This window comes from Protobothrops mucrosquamatus, unplaced genomic scaffold (assembly GCF_001527695.2).
Source record: "Protobothrops mucrosquamatus isolate PMUCROS unplaced genomic scaffold, P.Mucros_1.0 scaffold483, whole genome shotgun sequence".
NCBI classification, from domain to species: Eukaryota; Metazoa; Chordata; class Lepidosauria; order Squamata; family Viperidae; genus Protobothrops; species Protobothrops mucrosquamatus.
The window spans coordinates 272,515-293,948 of NW_015386803.1; the positions used below are offsets into that span (position 1 = coordinate 272,515).

The 21,434-nt window shown below is 35.6% G+C and overlaps 1 protein-coding gene across 2 annotated transcripts in view; it reads right to left on the reverse strand.

Moving 5' to 3' along the window:
* Window positions 1-21,434, reverse strand: part of BNC2 (basonuclin 2) — a 293,974-nt gene that overhangs the window by 231,614 nt on the left and 40,926 nt on the right. The window contains exon 3 of one of the 2 annotated variants that reach the window (XM_015816709.1): window positions 17,830-17,866. The exons of the other annotated variant lie outside the window; for it this stretch is intronic. Coding sequence (XP_015672195.1) covers window positions 17,830-17,866 — 37 coding nt within the window. The remainder of the gene's footprint in view (window positions 1-17,829; window positions 17,867-21,434) is intronic. 2 annotated transcript variants of the gene reach the window in all.

Sequence of the window (21,434 nt, forward strand, 5' to 3'; positions counted from 1 at the left end):
GTGATATATCTTGATAGATGGCATGCAAGCTTCTTAATACAAAACATAATAAGAAAGAGGGAAATGCTTCCTTAACATTTCACTTTCATGCCAAACTTTTTAGACAAAAACGCCCTGCATTTTTTAACATTGCTCTTGCACAACTCTGCAAAATGTTATTACACTGTAAATGCATACCATTTACTCTATCTGTTTCACTTATGGTCACAAGCTAATAATTTTTCCCCCTCTCTCTGAAATTTCCACAAGCTGCTTGGCACATGTGCACAGCAAATGGAATATGAACTTCACTTAACAGCCTCATTTATTCCTGATGGTTTAAATTATTTCATCACAATTAATGACACCTCCCCCAGCTTCCTGTGTAGTGCTGCCAGATGTTCAGAGACCACAAAGCCACTCGATTCTTTGATGGCTTGTGACAAGTTGTCCTCTGAAGGACATTCCCTAGGTGCTGGTTCCAGATGACACCCTCTACTGTTTCATATCTCTCACTAACTCCCTGAGTCACAATGGCAAGAGGTGTAGGGAAGCGTGAGGAACCCAGAATTGCTTTATTAAGGCTGTATTATGTGGAGTGTTTTGAATAGGAAGGAACTCCTGCCTCGTGGGACAGGGACTTCAGACTTCCAGGGAGAGCACAGAGCCAACCATTGTTGTTGACCTTCAATTATTCTACTTTTTATCACCTCATCCACTGTGTGCTTAGAAGGAAAAGTGATTTCAGAATAGGCTGCTCATCCTCAAATCACAGAGACACCCCCCCCACTCGAACATTTTCAGTGTGCTGTGACTTCAATAATTCACCATTCCAGCACATAAACATTGAATGATCAAGCTATGATTTATACTCCAGGGAATTTACAGTATGTTATGTTATTCTGAAGGGGCTACTGCCGAAAAAGAAATAGTCCCAGGTGCATATTGGGATTCTTCCTATGTTCTTGGCGCTTGCATGAAACATTCTAATGTGTGAAGCAACTACTCCAAATGACACTCATTCTCCCAACAATAATAATTTAAAAAATCAATCAAATATCTGATACTATGCTATCCTACAATACCACACCACACTTGATCTCTTCTCTGCCTATCCTGAAGTTTTTAAGATCCATGACAAGAATATTTTCTCCTTTTCATCAAATAAAAAAAAGCAAGTAACATGCATTTATATAAAACTAGAGAAATATCTATGGTCTGTTCCATTAACTGTTATCAGAACACAGGGCAGTTCCTCTAACTCTTCCCTAAAATTATAAATGTGGCAGAAAATAGAAGACGGTTTTGCTCAGCCAAACTTAAAGAAAAACCCAGAGGCCTAATAAGCAGACTAAAAATAAAATGCAATTTAAAAAAAAAATATTTTACATACAAATTTGAATGGTAAAACCGGGCTACTCATATTGCTAAAAATAATTATCTTTGGAACAATAGCAACAAAAAAAACTATTTTAAACCAGGAAAGTCTTTATTCTACTCCTCATCAATGTTTAGAAATTTTTGTTACCTTTTTAGTTTGGCTAAGCTTTTATTATAATTTGTCCAATACAATTTGCCCAGTCCTTAACTTATATCCATTTGTTTAATTGTTTAATGACAGTTTAAGTTTACCTCAGAAAAAGTGACCCATCCTTAGAGTTACCACAGTCATGTGATCACAATTGAGGCACTTTGTAACCAGCTTGCGTTTACAATGATTACAGTATATTACAGTTACGTGATCATGATTTGCCACCTTCACAAATGGTTTCTGGCAAGCAAAGTCAACTGGGGAAGTTAGATTCACTTAACTCTGAGATTCATTTAATAACCATGAGGTTTGTTTAATGGCAGTAGTGATTAATTTAACAAACATGATAAAATTGAGTTTGGTCATGTGATGTCTCACTTAATAAGCACATCCCAGTTGTGATCATAAGTGAAGGACTAACTGTATTTCAACAGTCATTAAAAATAGCTTAGTAGAACTTACTAATAAACATGCTACGTTGGCAGGAGTTAAGAGTGTTTTGATAAGTCTGATAGCCATACAAACCAAGTTACATTACATTACATACTTCCAGTCATGTTTCGGATAGATGAGACCAACTAAAACAGAACTCCAAAGCTTGAGTTTTCCTCTAAGAACATGTTTATTTGTTACAAAGTATCGGCACGGTCAAAAGTGAAACCAAGTCTAAAGTTCCCTCCAAAATGTTTCATTATTACAAAGTTAAACTTCCCAACCCAGTACTATGCAATCAACTACAATTCCCAATAGAATAGTTTGGCGGGCTTTCTAACATAAGACTTAGCCCCAGTCTAACGAACAGAAATAACCTTGGTTCCCACAGGACAGAGAATTGTTTAGACTAGCATAAAGCTCCATATCCCTCCCCCCCATTCTTGTGACAACCGAAATGAGGAAGATGGCTTCAGCCAGGTCGTTGCAGAGTTGACACTTCCACAATAACATATAAAGTAAAGTAAAATGAAATGAAATGAACTCAGCTCGTTATCTAGAAGAATAGAATAGAATAGAATAGAATAGAATAGAATAGAATAGAATAGAATAGAATAGAATAGAATAGAATAGAATAGAATTATTGGCCAAGTGTAATTGGACACACAAGGAATTTGTCTCTGGTGCATAAACTCTCAGTGTACATACAAGCAACAAGTGATAAATCATTATAATCATAAAACACATTCATCATAAATCATAAGATACAACACTCAGTGATAGTCATAAGATACTAAATAAACAATCAATATAAATCATACTAGGATACTAAATAAAAACAATCAATATAAATCATAAGATACAAGCCACAAAGTTATAGTCATAAGAAGATAAAGAAATAGGTAATAGGAAAGATGAAAAGGGTAATAGTAATACACCCCTACTAGATAGTTTGACAGTGGGAATTAATTGTTTAGCAGAGTGATGGCATGGGGGGAAAAACTGTCCTTGTGTCTAGTTGTTTTGGCGTGCAATGCCCTATAGCGTCGTCCTGAGGGAAGAAGTTGAAATAGTTTATGTCCAGGATGTGAGGGGTGCATATATTAAAATAACAAAAAGTAAAATTAAATTAAATCAAACAAGACATTAAGTTTATTATCTAGATGCATATAATTAAATGTGTGTGTGTGTGTGTGTGTGTGTGTGTGTGTGTATTTCCACTATGCTGGAGATCTACAGGAGTCTATCTCTCAAAAAAGTTTTACCTGTTTGATATAGAGAGTCTGGATTGGTGGGGAAGGGATGTAGAAAAGGAGCATGAGTAAGCTTTAAACTCTCCTGTAGGGATAAATTGCTTGTGTGTCCCTGGCAGATGTGGAAAGCAGATGAAATGGGCAGGGGAGAATCAAATATCCCATCACTGCAGGTTTGCTGAGGAGAGAGAGCACTGCAAAGATCTCACATCTGGCAATCATTTGTCAATACCCAGGAAAAGAGCGGCAGGAAACCTTTTGGCTCTTGTGCAAGTTAAAAAAACAAAAACCATGCATCACGCACACATACTGCACTAATACAATGACTGCAACATTAGTTGTACTCGCCAAACTTTTCTCTTTTTAGAGAAAAGTATGTATGTATTCAATATGTATTTTTTTTTCTTGATTATGGTTTCTAAATGCAGTCGCTTGACTAGTTAACATTTCAGAGTGTATATATAACTTGGTTTTTCCCTTCCAAATGAATCCTAGGGCCTACATTTGAAAACCAGAATCATTCAAGCATTGCCTGGTACTTTTGGGTAGAGAATCTTAGGGTTCAATCAATAAGCAGAATTAAAATGAGAAACACTGCAGTATCTAAGGCAGTAATCTTCTGAACAAGTTTCAAATTTTAAAAGAGCAGATAAAAGAGAAATAGAGATGCTGATACCGCTGATAGATCAGGAGTATCAAGAATCAGCTAATTCAGGAAACAGAGAGATCTCTTAGGAGAAATAAGAATTCCACTGGGAGTGAATTTGGAAGTTTGGGATCTGAAGCAGTACAACTCCTTATTTTTGTTGCTTTTAGATTAAAATTTTATACTAGAGAAATATAATTAAACACTTACTAGCATTCTTTACTTTTTGCCCATGCAAAGCTCCACCCCCCCTTTTTTAATGGAAAGTATATTACGGAAATGTTTATACCCACACAGACTTACGCACAAAGAGGGAGCAATTTCTATGTTTTAAAATCTTTCTTTTTGTTCATCTGACAAATCCATAAATTATGGATAGATACAAACCTTTTGCACATTATGAGAAATATATAGTTATATACTTTTCTAGAATTAAAAAATCCTACAATAAAGAAGTCACCTCTAAATTATGTCTTGCTAATACCAAAATGGATTTTCAAACTATTTGCACTTTCTCTACTCTGTCCGTTTTAAAATTTCTGGGGGGAAAAAAGATATAATATACTAAGAGTTTCTTTATTTATTAAATTTGTATATTTGGCTATTTTTTCACTCACTATGTCTAAAGAGAGCAGTATCTTCATTGAGTATATCTGTCTGTGTATACATATTTATTTTCAAGAAAAGTTTTTGATTTTCAGAATTATAGAGCTAATAGCAGTAAGATTTTCCACACTTACTTTGTACCTATAAGATTTGCATACAAAAATACCTAACATATAGTACTCTCATTCTCAGCATGGAGAAAATAAAGATGATGATCACTCATAATGATTATGTGGAAAGTTAAGCAATCTTAAGAGAAAATGTACCTTAGATTAATTCTGTGAAAGAAATATGTTGACTGTTGAATTAGCTGGCAAAATCATAATAGCTAGAATCTATTAGGGACGATATATTTTCCAAATAATTAATTACTATGAAAATTCCATTACAGCCAGAATAGTTAAATAATTACAGTAAGCAGTATCTCATCTAAACATTATGGATATTTGTATTTGTACTCCAATATATCTAAGGGAGAATAGATAGCAATACCAGGATAGCAATTCCTCCCTTAGAAATATCATAATGTATTTCATAGAAATATTGGAGTATTGCTGATTCATCCCCTTTTTTTCAATAAGTGATCTAAACATTCTTGTGGTGGAATCTATCAAATTAAAGTGGAATTTAATATTATTAACTAAACAAATAATAAGGATTAATTGCAAGAGACTGAATACAAGTAAGAGGAAACTATTCTATCAAAAATCTGTTTTACAGCCATGTTAGTATTCTTAGATCTGAACATGCAATATTCCCACTGATCATGCAAAATTTTAAGTATCCAAATAAAAGCATGCTTTTCACCATTTTTAACTCAGATAACACTAGATTATACCAGATTTCCATCTGAAATAACTATGTTGCCCTAATCAAATATTGACAAAATTAAAATGGATAAAAGCAGTTATCTGATCAAATAGATGTGGTTGGGAAGAACAAGAGTTATTTATGTGTTATCCTTTAATTAAATCCTGTTTTCCTATCCATTATTTTAAACATCAAGTTTTGGCAACAATTAATTTTATGTTGGTGAGTTTGCAAGACGTATCTGTTACATTCACACTTTACATTTTTGAGTGAGCATTTTACATTACTTTTTTTAGTGTTAAATTCTCATTGTTAAAAAATTACTTAAGAAATTAATGTACACATTAGCCACTTCCCAACACAAGCAAATTAACAACTCTAACCTTATGAAAAATGTATCAAATTGTCTTTGACTTTACAAAAAAACAAATTAGAATGTCGTGGTCAATTAAATATTTGAATATGTTAATTCATTAAATATTGTAGTTAAATTGAGCAAGGAATTTTGGTGGCCTTCTAGCATTCTAATATCACAGAATACCAGTAAAGAACCCTTTTCCTGAACCACAATTACAAGCATTTATTCATGCAAATTTTCATACAAATTGCTACCATATTTGTTTTGCCATTATATAAACATATATTAATATAAACAAATTATTTCATGTACTGCAGTGCATATGCAACTATCTAAAGCCCTATAAATAATGCCAAGGTCTTGCTCCACTTAATTCCATGGCTGGGACATCTTTCAGGGGGATTAAGGACCCAATGTCATTTTGAGGATGGGTTTTGGATTCCATGCAAAAATTGATGGGGGGGGGGGGTAGAAGAGTATGTGTGGTTACATTGTTCACTGCATCCTTCTGTAATTTCTGTTTCCACATGGATTCTGACTCCTTGTAATTCTCAACTAGAATAAATAGAGATTCTAACTCATCTGGAAGACATCATGTTGCAGAACTATACTTGAAAGTTTCATTACTTTCTTTTCTTGCAGCTGACAACCTCTAAGATTATGTTGATTTTCTTGACAGTATAACCCAACCTTCCAGGACTAAAGGTGGCATTCAGAAACCTTACTTGTTATCAAATAATCATTTTAATATAATAAATTAGAACTCGGTACATATTGGTTAATATCAAAGGAACTCTCTTCAGTATTAAATGAATGAACGGAGCAATAAAAAGAAATTTGGTTTTTTGTCCTATCTATTACTTTTTTAAGAGTATGGAACTAGGTCTCTGCTGGGAGATGTTATACTTCCTGGTTTTAAAGGTTATTGCAAGAACTACAATAAGGTGGAAATGCCTACTACAGGGTGACTTTGCAATGTAAAGCAGGTAATTAAGATACAGACATAGTTCAGGCATGCATCATCATTCAGTATTACCCATAGTTTATGTGCAATGTGTTCGGTCACATTGATGGCAACATAGCAGATAGTTACAAGCTGAACACTGAGAACATGATAAAAGCTGGTCTTAATGTTTAAAAATACAAATATAATGAACTACATGATGCCAATGAGAGGCAATGAATGAAAAAGTGAGAGAAAGGACTATAGCAAGACTGAGTTGAGATCCAGAAATCCCCCAAAACTGAACTTAATTGCAAAGCTACAGCCATTATAGTTTTGAAAAGTATAAGAGTTTTGATACCAGGTAAGATCTGTTTCCCTTCTGCCTTTGTTCCTATACCCCAAATGATTGTTCTGTACTTTGACTTCCTCTATTTGAACCTTTTATTTATTGCCCAAGAAGATGGGAATTGTAATTTCATAACTGATGAAAGGGTAAGAAAGAAAACTTTCTTCTTAATTTAATCCTGGGCGAACATGTGTCACATAGGTTGCAGTACCAAGCTGATCTAGGCTGATCTTGAAAACTCAAGAAGACTTGGATCTGATTAACATTTGGAAGGGAGACCACCAGGAAATAAAAGAGCTAGCCTATAGTATGCCCAAGTATCCTGGCATCAAGCCATTGCAAGCCACTTGCAGGTCAAGGAAAGAATCAGCTTGATCCAAAGAAAAAAATATTTTTAAAATTTTTAAAATTTTTAAAAATTATTTTTAAACCTCATATATAATAAATGTGGAGTTTCCTTTCCCACATTCCTCTTTGAGCGAATGAAAATGAATTGTAATAGCTAAGTGGAATAGGGCAACCCTCTCCCCCCATTCATGCCCCTATTTCTCCTGACTTAGTCTTTTTGTAGCTATTGCCATTTTTTTTGATACATTGTGTTTCCATTATGTCCAGTGCTCTTACAATAAAGTGACTTTTCAAGAAATCATCTACTTATGCACAAGCTTCCCTGGTCAATCTCTCCTCATAAAGTGGCATGGCACAGCTTATTCAGCTGCTACTTCCCAGAACCCTCCTTCCAAGTGGGTAGCCACCCTATTGACCCTTTCCAATGGCAGCATCTCTAGCACAGGGGTCTTCAAACTTGGCCCTTTTATGACTTGTGGACTTCAACTCCCAGAATTCCTCAGCCAGGCACACTGGTTGAGGAATTCTGGGAGTTGAAGTCCACAAGTCATAAAAGGGCCAAGTTTGAAGACCCCCACTTTAGCACATCAAATAGCTCTGAACACTTCCTTCTAACATCTAGCAAGAAGTCTTCTCCCTTAATACCTGCTCTTAAGGATTGTTCAAAGGTACCTCAAGGAATACTTTGCAATGCAAGGTCCCCTGTACCAAACACTTATTTCCAACAACTTTTTAAAGCAACTGCATCTTTCATTAGGTTCCCAAGGTTCATCTGAATTGTCCTTAGTTGCACATGCATATGGAATGTAGAGCCACTCCATTCTGCAGTAGACAAAGTGAAGAAATTGATTCTGAAGCAGTTTTGCCCAAGAGGTATGGCTACTTTATTCGTTCAGTCAATCAATCAATGGATTTGAGTGCTAGGTACTCTCCTACTGTTTGTGATCGCTATCTTTTTGGATGGAGTACTGCTTTGCCTCACAGAACAACTTTAATTAAGCTTGAGAATCATATGAATGTGGTACCACAGCCCTATAATCTAGAGATCTCTTTACAGGAGAGATGGGCAGCATAAAATTTTACTAAATAAATAAATAAACAAGAGAAAATTAGAGATATCAATAGAAACAAAATGCTTGAAGCACACTTTTCAGCTTTTTCATTTCCTTTATTTGACCTGTAATTTTTTTTACCTATCAATACAGTATTAGCTGCGATATTCTCATCAGAGTAAACTTTATTACCAAACCAATAAACTCTGTGTGGTATTCTGCGGATGTCTTTCCACACTAGAGGTATTTCTTATCCTAGTCTTATTGCTATTATTCATATCTCTCTTTCGACAACACACTTCGAGGAAGCACAAACAGTTTCCACCCAAAGAGAAAACACTACAAATTCCTTGAACTTTGAAGAATCAGATTACAGAATTATCTATGTCACATCATTAAGTGACACCTAAGCTGTAAATTTAAATTTAAGAATGTTTAAAAGATTGGGAAATGTAGTTATTGAAAGAAATGCTTGCGAAAAAGCCTGAACCCTGGGCTACTTTGGGAAGCGTCAATTTCTTTTCTCCAATGCTTTGCTTCTGCCTTTGATTAATTCTGATTAATATTCTGTTTTGACAGGGGTTGAGGGAAGAAATGCGTCAAGTGCTTGGCTGACCATAACATAAGCAGCAATGTCACAATGTGACCATTCTTTATCAAGCTCCTAGAAACATAATTTTCTGTCGTGCCTCATCTAGAGTCCCCTGGGGGCCTTCAAAGTGAGCTAAAATTCTTTGGGAAAACAAATTATTAGCATTTGGTGATACTGGCCATATCAGTGCAATATCACGGGCAAATATCAACTATGCTTCTTTTTCAATCTCCCCTTTATATCATTAGACTGTACATCTTATACCACATTTTATTTACTTACTTACTTATATATGTAAATAACTCAAGATGGAGAGCATACCTCCATCTTCTTCCTTTTCCATACAACAGGAATTCTGTAAACCGAGTTGGACTGAAAGAGAGTCACTGGCCCAAAGTCACCAAGTTAGTTTTTATGCCTGAGGTAGCAAGCCATGATTATTCATCCTGTGTGAAGTTTCAAATGCTGTAAATGCTTAAGATTTTCAATATTTTCAAAAACTGGGTAGAAATTAAACTTGCATTAGCTTTAATTAATGGATTTCTACCTGGCTTTATCTTGGCAATGTTCTTCTGCATTACAGCTAGCATAGATTATCATCATAACTTCTTTTTCTTGATAATGAGATATTATTATTTTTTTAAAAAAATACAGTCGTGGGTGGAAAGATTCTGAAGACTCATTTTTGCCTCTCTTATTTTTCCATGTTCAATAGATAAAAGGCAATACAGATTGAAACTTATAATTATATAAGTTTGGTATAAGTTATATACCAAAATATAATTTGATGCCAGGTGCATGAAATATATTATACTATTCTATGTTTACATCACATTGTGATATTTCAAACATTTGGGCCATCTGAAACTAAAGAATATGTGTTAACCAGTACTAATTTACATCATGTAAAACAGTATAAGGATTGACATATTTCAGCTTTCATTGGGGTAATGTTTCTTTGATCAGAAAACATATCTGTTATGTTAAACCTGTGGAAGGAAGGAAGGAAGGAAGGAAGGAAGGAAGGAAGGAAGGAAGGAAGGAAGGAAGGAAGGAAGGAAGGAAGGAAGGAAGGACACAATTTGAAGCAAATGGTAAATATATTTGCAGAATTTTTAGTTCTTTAATATTTGGATTAGATTGCACACGTTGCTTACTGACATGTTATTATTGTTTAGATTTAAACAAAATATTATAGATGAAATCAATGTCTATGATTTTATTTTCAATTTTATGTTCAAGTAGTTGTAGAGAATCAGACTGGAGAAACATAGTTTTCTTCCATTTGAGCAGACCCATCAAACTTACCAAGAAAATAGTTTGAATGATCATATACAAATATTTTAATGGAATGGAAAAAGGAAGAAGAAACAGAGGAATCATTCCTTTCTTAAAATAAGGTGTCCATATTCAACATTAATTTTTAATAATAATATTGAAAGGCACATATAACTGGAAGAGATTTCAGTCCTATATTAGGTCATCTGGAAATAAACTTCATTTTGAACAGCTGCGCTAATGGCTGATTAAAACTGGACAGACTGAGCTGCAAACATTAAAACGTACACTGGCACAGCTTGGAAGATACATATAAATATATAACTGCCTAGTGTCATAAAATTCACAAGGACAGCTTCATGTCTTCTGCCACTTAAAGATCAAAAGCCTAGAGAAAGCACCCAATTATCATATGTACATCAAGGAGTTCAAGTTCAATTAAACAAAGATGCTCTAGGGTTTTTGGCACATTTACTGCTTACATCAAAAAAAAAATTCAATTGCACTTGGCAAATTTATATTTTTACACTATGAAAGAGTAAGTCTTTAAAAAGCAAGCCTATGAATTAATTTTCTACGCACTAAAAATATAGAAAACGCAACACAATACAAGGAAAGCTGCAGGCATGTGAAGGGAGACACAATGATGGAATTACAAAAAGGATTGCCTTTAAAAAGTTTCATTTGTTTAGAATGGGTCTTCTGTGAAGCGACTAAGGATCCGGAAAAGAGAGTTACATAAAATTTATCTGTAATATAAGAAAGAAAAACCCCCCCCACACACACACATACCACCAGCACTTTATTTGTATGTAATACATTCGCTGATAGATGTATTAGATGTGCTGTAATTCTGTTCCCATTGTAATACTTTCTTCCTTTCTTGGTTAACTTGGAAAGCACGTGGAAGAATTGCATGCCACTAACAGTTTCTGTTGGCAATCACAGATGAAATGTGAAGGCGATAAAGTTTTGCAATTGCTCTTAACTGACACCCATCTACCCCCAGATTCATCAGCACTGGTACTCAGGCTTATTTGGCTTTGGAAATGTTTATATTAAGTAACCAGAGAATATAGTGTCTCTCTTGTTCTATAAATATACAAAACGGCTTTGCTAAAAAAATATCCTAGAAACAGAAGAAACCTTCCTTTTAAGGGGAAATCTTGGTAATTTAGAGCATATTTTAAGACAGGAATTATCATACTATCATCACAGGTAAACAGGATGCTGACCTTTTGTGTAAAAGTATGAAACAGCTGTTGAAGGCAACGTGGAAAAAAGCTGATAAAATTGGCAGTTTTCAGACAGACAGACAGACAGACAGACAGACAGACAGATGGGTCTCTTTATTCAGCAATAACTATTGTGTGTTGTTCTGTCCATTTTCTTCTTCTTTAAACGTTCTGATACATTGTGCTCATCATGAAATAAAAAATAGGAACCTGAAATTTTATACATATATATCCGTGCGACACCTTTAAAAGATTACAAACTTTGAGAAAATTGGGAAAAGATATGGCTATTTAGTTATATCCTTGAAGCCTAGATGCTGGGAATTCAGGTCCTTTTTAAAATTTGAGAAAAGAAAAACAGACATTTACATACACTGTGGTCCAGTTAGATTAGGTATAGTTAATGTTTGGAGGTTCAGGGGCTACCAGAAGGTGTGGGATTGAATTTTGCAGATTTTAAAAAAAAAGAGTTTTAAGATGAAAATTCAGTATCGAGAATTTCAGGCAGGAGATATTGCTTTGCAAAATTTTGGAAGACCTTCCATTTCTTAATTCCTGCGCACTAACAAGCCCCTTTTTCTATTCACCAGGACTTTGTCTTATTGTCTCCAGATTTGTAGTAGATTTCTTAGGCAACTTTATCAAATAAACCATCAACCTTCCAACCAGTTTCAGATTAGTTTCAAAATGCCTATTAAGAGAAATCTGTCCTCCCTTCTAGCTAGTTATCTTGCTTGTTAATTAATACTATTTAAATGCCTCCCCAATTAAAGACGTAATCCTTCTAGTTACTTTCACAATCCCTGAAAATAACAATTTGGCTTGATTTTCTCTGCCTATATAAGCAGTTTGCCTCAGGGCTGAAGGTCACCACTTTTGTTTCCCATCTTGCACAGAGGGTAGAAACTGCTAAAAAAAAAGGCACCTGACTGAAAAACTGTAGGATCATGCCATCGTTTCTGCTTTCACTGGGAATACACCTAAAGAATTTTGTCTTTAGTTATAGTTTTTGCCTTGGATTCATTCATTCATTCATTCATTCATTCATTCATTCATTCATTCATTCATTCATTCATTCATTCATTCGTGTTAGAAAATGAGCAGATAAAGTTTACAGCATATATTGTAAATATGGGGTTACACAATACATTTATTTTCCTTTCTGTAGGAAATGGGTTAAGCAATTTTTGTTAGTACTGAAGTTGCTGTTGCTCAGGGCCAGGACAACCTCTAGCACAATCTAGGACATGGGTGTCAAACTCGCGATGCCACGTGACATGTCGCGACTTTCCCCCATTGCCGGCAATAGGGTGGCCACAGTTTTAGCGGGACGCATCCGGCCGGCAGTCTAACACCCCTGATCTAGGAGCTTTAATCAATGGTATAAATCAGAAGGAAAGATGTGCTAACAATACAAGAATCCCTTTTCATATAAGACGTGTTTTTATAGAAAATTTATGGCAGCAAAATCCTTGTTGGTTCCCCCCCCTTTTCCCCCCAGTGCAAAGGGACAGAAAGTCACCTCTTTGTGAATATGGGGCTGCCTGCATTTGCTCACTGGACTGGTAACTGCCAATCCATTATCAATGTGAGAAATAACACATCCATATTTGTATTTTCAGGTGGTCCTCAACCTACAAACACAATTGAGTCCAAAATTTCTATTGCTAAGTGAGACAGTTGTTAAGTGAGTTTTGCCCCCATTTTATGACCCTTCTTGCCACATTTGTTAAGTGAATCACTGTAGTTGTTAAGTTAGCAACACGGTTATTAAGTGAATCTGGCTTCCCCATTGGCTTTGATTGTCAGAAGTTCACAAAATCTGATCACATGACTCCGGGATACTGCAACCGTCATAAATGTGAGTCAGTTACCCAGCAGCTAAATTCTGATCATATGACCATGGGGATGCTGCAATGATTGTAAGTGTGAAAAATGGTCATAAGTCACTTTTTCAGTGCCATTGTAACTTCAAACGGTCACTAAATGAATGATTGTAAGTTGAGCTCTACCTGTATAGTGGGACTGGAGAAAAATCCAGATATCCACAAGATGCAAGCAAATAAATAGAGATATGTAACTGTTTGGAATTGTTGGAGATAGCAGCCCAACTTTTTAAAATACTGTGTGTTTTTTATTGTAACATTTCATCGGGGGCATCTTTGTAAACTGCAATGTTATTCTATTATTCTGTTTGAATTTCTTTTGGCCTTATCTCTCTTCAGTTTAAAATCTGACCTGGAACATTTAATATAAACTATGGGTGAAGAGACCATTACTTTTAAATTCAAAATAGTGTTCTGGGCTTAGCAAAGTCTTTATAGCTTATGCTAAGCTATATTATGGTATTAAACACTTAGATTCCTATTTGCTACCTTTTAAAAACACATGAAACTGTAATTAGCTTAATACTATCATCTGAAACTAAAAGGGTTTTTTTTTAATTATAGAATACATGGAGAGACTCATATACAGTATATGGTAATGATAGCAGAAACACTATATGATCAGTACAGAAGGATAATATGGTCCTCTATTTAATTATGACTCATTACTTTAGAGTTCTCAGGAAATTTAAGGTGTTCTCTTCCACTTCTATTATCTCTTCCACTGTTTACTGAAATCTCTTTGCTGCCTTTCACACTGATAAAATTAAAACAAAAAATGTTTCTTCTGGTATGACAAAAATATTAGATAGCTAATTAGATTTGGCTTTGTGACAACATTACAAAGTCAGTTCAGAGCTCAAGATTTCTTTTTGCCTCTCTTAATAGGAAACTATGCAGTCAATTAATTTTGGCTACTATTACATTAAACAATTCATAATAATGTTTTCTGTTACCACATTGGTTAATGTACCTTTCTACACCTATGAAAACTATTCCAAAGAGGCAAAAATTTATTACAGGCACTTAAATGCCATTTATTTTAGAAAGTGTTAGAATAGGATTTATTACAATAGTTATGAAAACTATTGAAAGAATGAAATGGAAGCATATTAAAGTGGAATCATCCTCAGAACTCTACCTTATTTACCTGTGACATTTGCAAGCCTTAAATACAATAGATTTCACCTATCTGCAGGTTTGAAGATTGTTAAGGTTGTCCATATGCAGGGCTAAACACCCTCAACAAACTGCCATGACTAGATTTCCATAAAAACTTTAGAAAATATGGAGATAGCAACAACTTCACTTCCAGGGTGGCTCCCTGAATTGGGCTATAAAGTTAAACCTGACGCTGGGGGCGAAGGAATAGAGGGCAAGGAGAGTTAAGTTTACATTCTCCCTGCTACCATTTCTCCCCAGCTGTATATACCTGTTCCTGTGAGATCAAGCAAGAGAGGCATGCTTCCGGTCCAGTCTGTTAAGGAATATCATCTGACAGATCCTCAGAGGAGACATTTTCTGTTGTGACACTCACCTTCTGAAGCACACTTTTCCTGGAGATTAGACATACCTCAGCCCAGCGGTAGGCAACCTTGGCTCTTTTATGACTTCAACTCCCAGAATTCCTCAGCCAGCCATGCTCCCTTTAAGGCCCAGGCTCCCTTTAAGGCCCAGGCTGTGTAGCTGAGCCTGTATCTTATGTTGACTATGTTGTTAGTTTTATCTCATCTCTTATATTTGTTATTTATTATTTTGTGATGTTTTATCTCAATATTTTATTCTTTGTCAACCACCATAACTCATATATGTTTGTAATGGATGGTCATATAGAATGAATGAATGAATGAATGAATGAATGAATGAATGAATGAATGAATGAATGAATGAAAAAAAGAAAAACTTGATTCTCTGATGATGGCCAGAAATTGGATTTTTTTTTCCTGTTTACAATGCACCAGCCAGCAGCTATCAGAATAATTAACAAGAGTGAGCAGGCCACAGTAATATAATTAAATGTTTATCGGATGGTCCCATTTTTTTTAACAAAAAAACAATGATTAACGTTAGAGCAGTTAGCAGCAGTGGAAGGCTAGCAAAAAATAAAGACACCTAATTAAGACTGGAACATTATAGCCCGACACTGTTTCACAGAAGATGTGCCATGACAGGCAAGATCCATCTTGCATCCCACTAACTAACATTCTCAAGCTATGCCAGAGAGAGCAAGATCATAGATGTCTGAGACCGAAATGTAAGATGTTCTTGCCTTAACCACAAACAGAATTGGTTAAAGTCAGCCAGCAACAAACCCAGACGGATGGATGGATGGATGGGTGGACAGATGAATGGACGGATGGATAGACAGATGGATGGATGCTTTAGGATTTTATATACTAATATCAATACCAGTATCAGAAGTCTAGATGACTGGAAACCATGTACTTTTATCACAAGTATTATATATGGCATTCACCAATGTCCTGGTTCTGCCTTCTGTACTAGCAGTAGCATCTGGACCAGCCCCTATATCCATCTAGTAATCCAGTTTTGAGATTAATTAATGCCAAAATCACTATGATCAAGGTACCCTTACCTAGAAATGGATCAGAGGTTATACTAGTTACATTGATGGACCCAGAAACAACCTATTCCTTCAGAGGAAGTGTTAGAATGTTCATATTGATATCTATACTAGGCAAAAGTATTTGTATTATATTATTAAACATGGAAAAAATAAACTCTAACATATTTTAAAAGGTGTGGATAATACCTTTAAAAGCCTTCAAGCTTTGATATAAGGAGAGAGAGAAAATACCTGAATGGAAGGCAATAGGAAATAAAACAACATGCAAATGTGATATACTTTTAGCTCACCAAGGAAAAAAGGAAATACTGGGGTAGGTCCAGTTTCACTGACAGTGAGAATCTGTAGAATCACACCTGGCAACACTATTCAATCTGGCCACTTGAGGGCTACCTGGAAGAACAAGAAATGCTTCTTGCTCACATTCTTCTGCAGCTTCTCTAGTCTAGATGCTTCCCGATTTTTTTTTAGTCACCTGAAAACAAATCATCTGATTCTGAAATGGCCAAACCTGCCTGAAACAGAACATTTTCTGTTAAAATTTTGACTTTGGAAATATTTGTGCAAAAATTTCTGGCCTACATCTCTGTCACTAATTACTGAACCCAGTGACTTAATAGATATATTTGAGACAAAATTTTACTCTTCAGTATATCACAACAAGACCACCAAGGAGACACTTTTCTTTATACTGCTCTCTGAGATGTACTTCACAAATAGGAATAGAATAATTGCCCACTTTACAGGTTGTCCTTGACTTACAACTGTTAATTTAGTGATTGTTCAATGTTAAAACGGCACTGAAAAAAGTGTCTTATGACTCCTGTTTTCAGACTTACAAGCATGGTCGTGATCAAAATTCAGGCGCTTCGCAACTGTCANCGCCCCTTTAGAGAACAGGAATGCAAGTAAAATTTGGGAGGGGCTATTTCCGGTGTGGGAGGGGCTATTTCCGGTGCGGCCGGCCCGGAAAAAGGTGCCGGAACGCGGTTCCGCCGCGTTCCGGCTGAAAAAAAGCCCTGGCTGCACTATTCAGAGGTCACATGATCACCAGCCAGCCAGCTTCTGACTAGCAAAGTCAATGGGGGAAGCCACATGAGATGATCAAGGCATGATCTGACTTCCTGGTCTACCAGAGTTCATAACTGGCACACAAAATGAATCTATGCAAAGATCCTTCTAGCTACAACTGTCATCTGCTCATCAAACAGGAGCTTTGAGTCTGAACAAGGAATTGCAACCACATTCAGAATCAAAGAGCAGAAAATCACTGGGTGCAAATTAAGTCTTTACCCATAGCTCAGCCATGCCAGAATTGAATTTGAGTTTATCTTAACAGCATCAATGTGTTGGTCAACTATGAAGATGACAAAATTATCGGGAGGGAGGAAGGTCTGAAGCTCCCTGCCACCTCCCACAAGGAAGATACTTCCCTCTCCCACTGTTTTTTTGCCCACCCATGGTCAATTTGTTTCTCTCTTTAGGTAAGAAAATGATATCCCAACAGGATACAGGTTGTCTAGTAATCCCTAATATAGGGATTTCTTCAAAATGGAAAAGGTCTTCTGCAGCCACGACATAAGCCTAAGATTGAAAATCAGGCTTGTCAGATGCTATATTTTTTCTATCCTGCTCTATGGAGTAGAGAGTTGGTCTCTGACAGAAGGCCACCTGAAGAGACTAGAAGCATTTGAAATGTGGATTTACAGGCGGCTGTTATGTATAAGCTGAGTTGACAAGATCAGAAATGAGGAGGTGATAAGCCGCCTGGGAAAGCCAAGGTAAGTCATCAAAACGATTACAAAACTAAAGTCAGAATATTTCGGACATGTGATGCGACACCCAGAAAAATATGGCATACTCCATTTAATCCTCCAGGGAAAGATTGAAGGCAAACGAGGTCCAGGCAGGAGAAGAACATCGTGGCTTCAAAATCTAAGGGACTGGTTTGGACAAAACTCAGCAGCACTTTTTCGTGCGGCTGCTGATAAAAACAGGATCGCCAACATGATCGCCAACATCCGATAACGGATATGGCACAAGAAGAAGAATAGATTTTTACACATGCTCAGTTGGGTTCGCTCTCCTTTTTTCCATCTGCAATCTAGGAGTCTCTCCTGGCAGGAAAGCACCACAGATTGATGAGTAGGAAGCGACTGCAAGATGCAATTGGATGCAAGATCCTCATCACACATCCATTGCAGGATTTAGTTGAACTTCCTACAGATCCTCAGGGATAACCTTCTTGGGTTTATTATTGGTAGTCCTGGGTTAACAATGATAATTGGAATGGGAATTTCTATTGCTAAGTAATGCAGCTATGAAACGCGACATCATGTGAATACATCACTTAGTGATGGTAATCCTAGCACTCCTCATTGCCATGGTTAAGCAAGGATTGAGGGTTGTTAAGCAAGTTCTGGGTTGTTGCAAGCAAGCTGGCAGGCAGCTAAGATGCAGTGCGTGGCACAAGCATGGTGGGACCAGAAGTGGTTGCTGCCAAGCAAGTGAAGGTGCAAACAGTTCACTGGAGAGACATGTGGCCTTTCCTATCAGCTTCCCCACTGACTACTTTTGGGGAGCCAGCAACTCTGTTACATAAAACATAATCTTATAACAAAATGTTTCTAATTTCAGGCATGAATTGGCCACCTATCTTACCTTACTGAGAAGTGAATTCTGAATATGATTAAAGAAAAACAATTAATGATAAACAATTAAATTTGGTTTTCCAAGAAAATTTTGTCTACAATCACTATTCAAGAGAAGTTAATCATTCCTTATCTTGCTAAGAAAGTAAGCTATTTTGAAGAAAGGCAAAAATGTCAAGAATATTGACCAAGGATAAAAACATTATCTCTTAATGGTTGATTATCACTTTAAATTTGCATTTAGTGAACATCTAAGCAGCATATGTTCCTGGAGAAAACATCTGAACAAATTTCCATTTCAAATACCTCAAAAGTATATTGAGAAGTGTAGCAAAATTTCTCAGTGGGAGTTTTAGATATTTGCAATTTAAAATATTTGACAAGCAAATGATTATTAAAACAATCCAAAGCTTAATTAAAACATTTGTCATTACAAGAAGTAATTCTGAGGTCTGAAACAAATTGGCTTGAAACAATTTGTTTAGAACAGATCTTGAAAGAATTGGGAACAATTTCAAACCTCAAAACATGTTTATATTTTAATGGAATGAAAATCCACTGAGAATTATCTTTAATCAAAAGAGTCTATATATTTTCCCAGAAGATATTTACATCAATAACTGTTTTATCTTAACTGTAATATATTTTTATTTTACATCATGACCAACTTTTGGCTCAACATTGTCACATTTTAATGACTAAAATTAACTCTTCCTTGCTGCCACAAAGTGTATGAACACAATGCTATTGCAGCAGTATTAAAAGAATACTTTTGATAATTGGAAAAATAAGATTATGAAATCATTTCCCCCTTTTATATTAGAAAAGACCCTTTGCAAATATTTAGTGAAATGAAACATTCTTTAGCCTAGCAAAAATGTACTGAAAAATGAAAGGAGTTTGATTTCAGAATCAAATTTATTTTCAAAGTTTTTTTAAAGTTTTTACATCATTAATCCTATAAGAACTTTAAAAGATGATTTAGCACAACTTAATTCAGCAGCATTTCTAACCAGATTTCCAAATGTCTGTTACTCTAAAATATTTTTATTTAACACAGATATCATAAACTAAGCTACATACTGAAATGTTCAAGATAAAGTTAAAGTCTCTTTTGTGTTACACCTAATTCCTGCATAATCACACCTTTGCATAGTGAATTCAGAAGCAGTTTATCATGACCTTTTTCCCAGTCTACAGTCCTGAAATTTCTTGTTCATTTCCTATACAAATACTAATTAGCTTTGACTGACCCTAGCCTTGTTTCATAGTTAAAGCTGTGCAGGTAGTCCTCGACTTACAACTGTTCATTTAGTGACTGTTTGAAGTTACAATGACATTGAAAAAGTGACTTATGACCTGTTTCACACTTATGACCATTGCTGCATCCCCATGGTCAGGTGATCAAAATTCAGAGGCTTGGCAACCGACTCATATTTCTGATGGTTGCAGTGTCCCGGGGTCATGTAATCACCTTTTGCGACCTTCTGCCAAGCAAACTCAATGGGAAAACCAGATTCACTTAACAACTGTGATACTAACTTAACAACTGCACTGATTCACTTAACAACTGTAGCAAGAAAGGTTGTAAAATGGGGCAAAGCTCACTTAGCTGTCTTGCTTAGAAATTTTGGGCTCAATTGTGGTCATAAGTCAAGGACCACCTGTATACCAAGAAATAATAATAATAATAATAATAATAATAATAATAATAATAATAATAATAATAATAATAATAATAATAATAATAATAGTAAAGTTGGAAGGGACCTTGAAGGTCATCTAGTCCAACCCCCTGCTCAGGCAGGAAACCCTATACCATTTCGGACAAATGGCTGTCCAGTCTCTTCTTAAAAACTTCCAGTGCTGGAGCATTNGCTTTGGAGAATAGCTTGACTCCCTCTTCTTTATGGCAACCCCTGAGATATTGGAACACTGCTATCATGTCCCCCCTCATCCTTCTCTTCATTAAACTAGACATACCCAATTCCAGCAGCCGTTCCTTATATGCTTTAGCCTCCAGTCCCCTAATCATCTTTGTTGCTCTTCTCTGTACTCTTTCTAAAGTCTCAACATTTATCATTTATAATTAGATAATGAATACAGCAGAAATATGGTTCCTGAAAAGCAAGGAGTCCTTAGTTCTGAATAAAAATCTTTATAATTGTGATGAGAAATTTCTAGTTGTATGCAAACTCATTTGAGAGTAAGTTGCACTTAAAACTGTATATTATCATATGTGAAATAAACTGTCTTTCTGTGCATACCGTCTAGTTTCTCACAGCTAGAAAAGCTGTCTATTAAACAGCTTTTTTCAAGTGAGCCTGTACATAATTTGGCAGCAAAGACAGAAGTTTTTAACTTATTATTTTAAAAACTTGCTTTGACTAATGATTAGATCTGTTCTTAGTTATATTAGACCTTGAGGTGGACCCCAGCTGGTAATTTTTTGTCGCATCTTTGTTTCACGTTCAAAAATGGATTCTTTATTAGTAAAGAAAGTGACAAAGAAGGTAGATAATATTTGAAATCTCAAGTGGTTATATTGTAGATAAGGGACAAGATTAACGGAAGGTGAAACTACAGTTCAGTAGGGATCTTCAATAGCAAATGGAGAATTACAAATTATCTTGACGGATCAATTATTGTTGATTTTTTCCAACCACAAGTGCATATGCTGCATTGAATTGTTATGAGAAAGAAGTAAAAAAACAATTGAGGCACAATTTTGTAATTTAACTCAGCCACGGTCTTTCTCCCACACCTTATTTAATCAATTATGCCAAGATGCCTCTTTGTTCCTGTTTTCTTAGTTGATATTCCTATTTAAAACTTTTGGTTGCCTGCTTTATGACTCTTAAATTTAGGGAGAAAGACTAGCTGTTGAGGCTAGGCAGA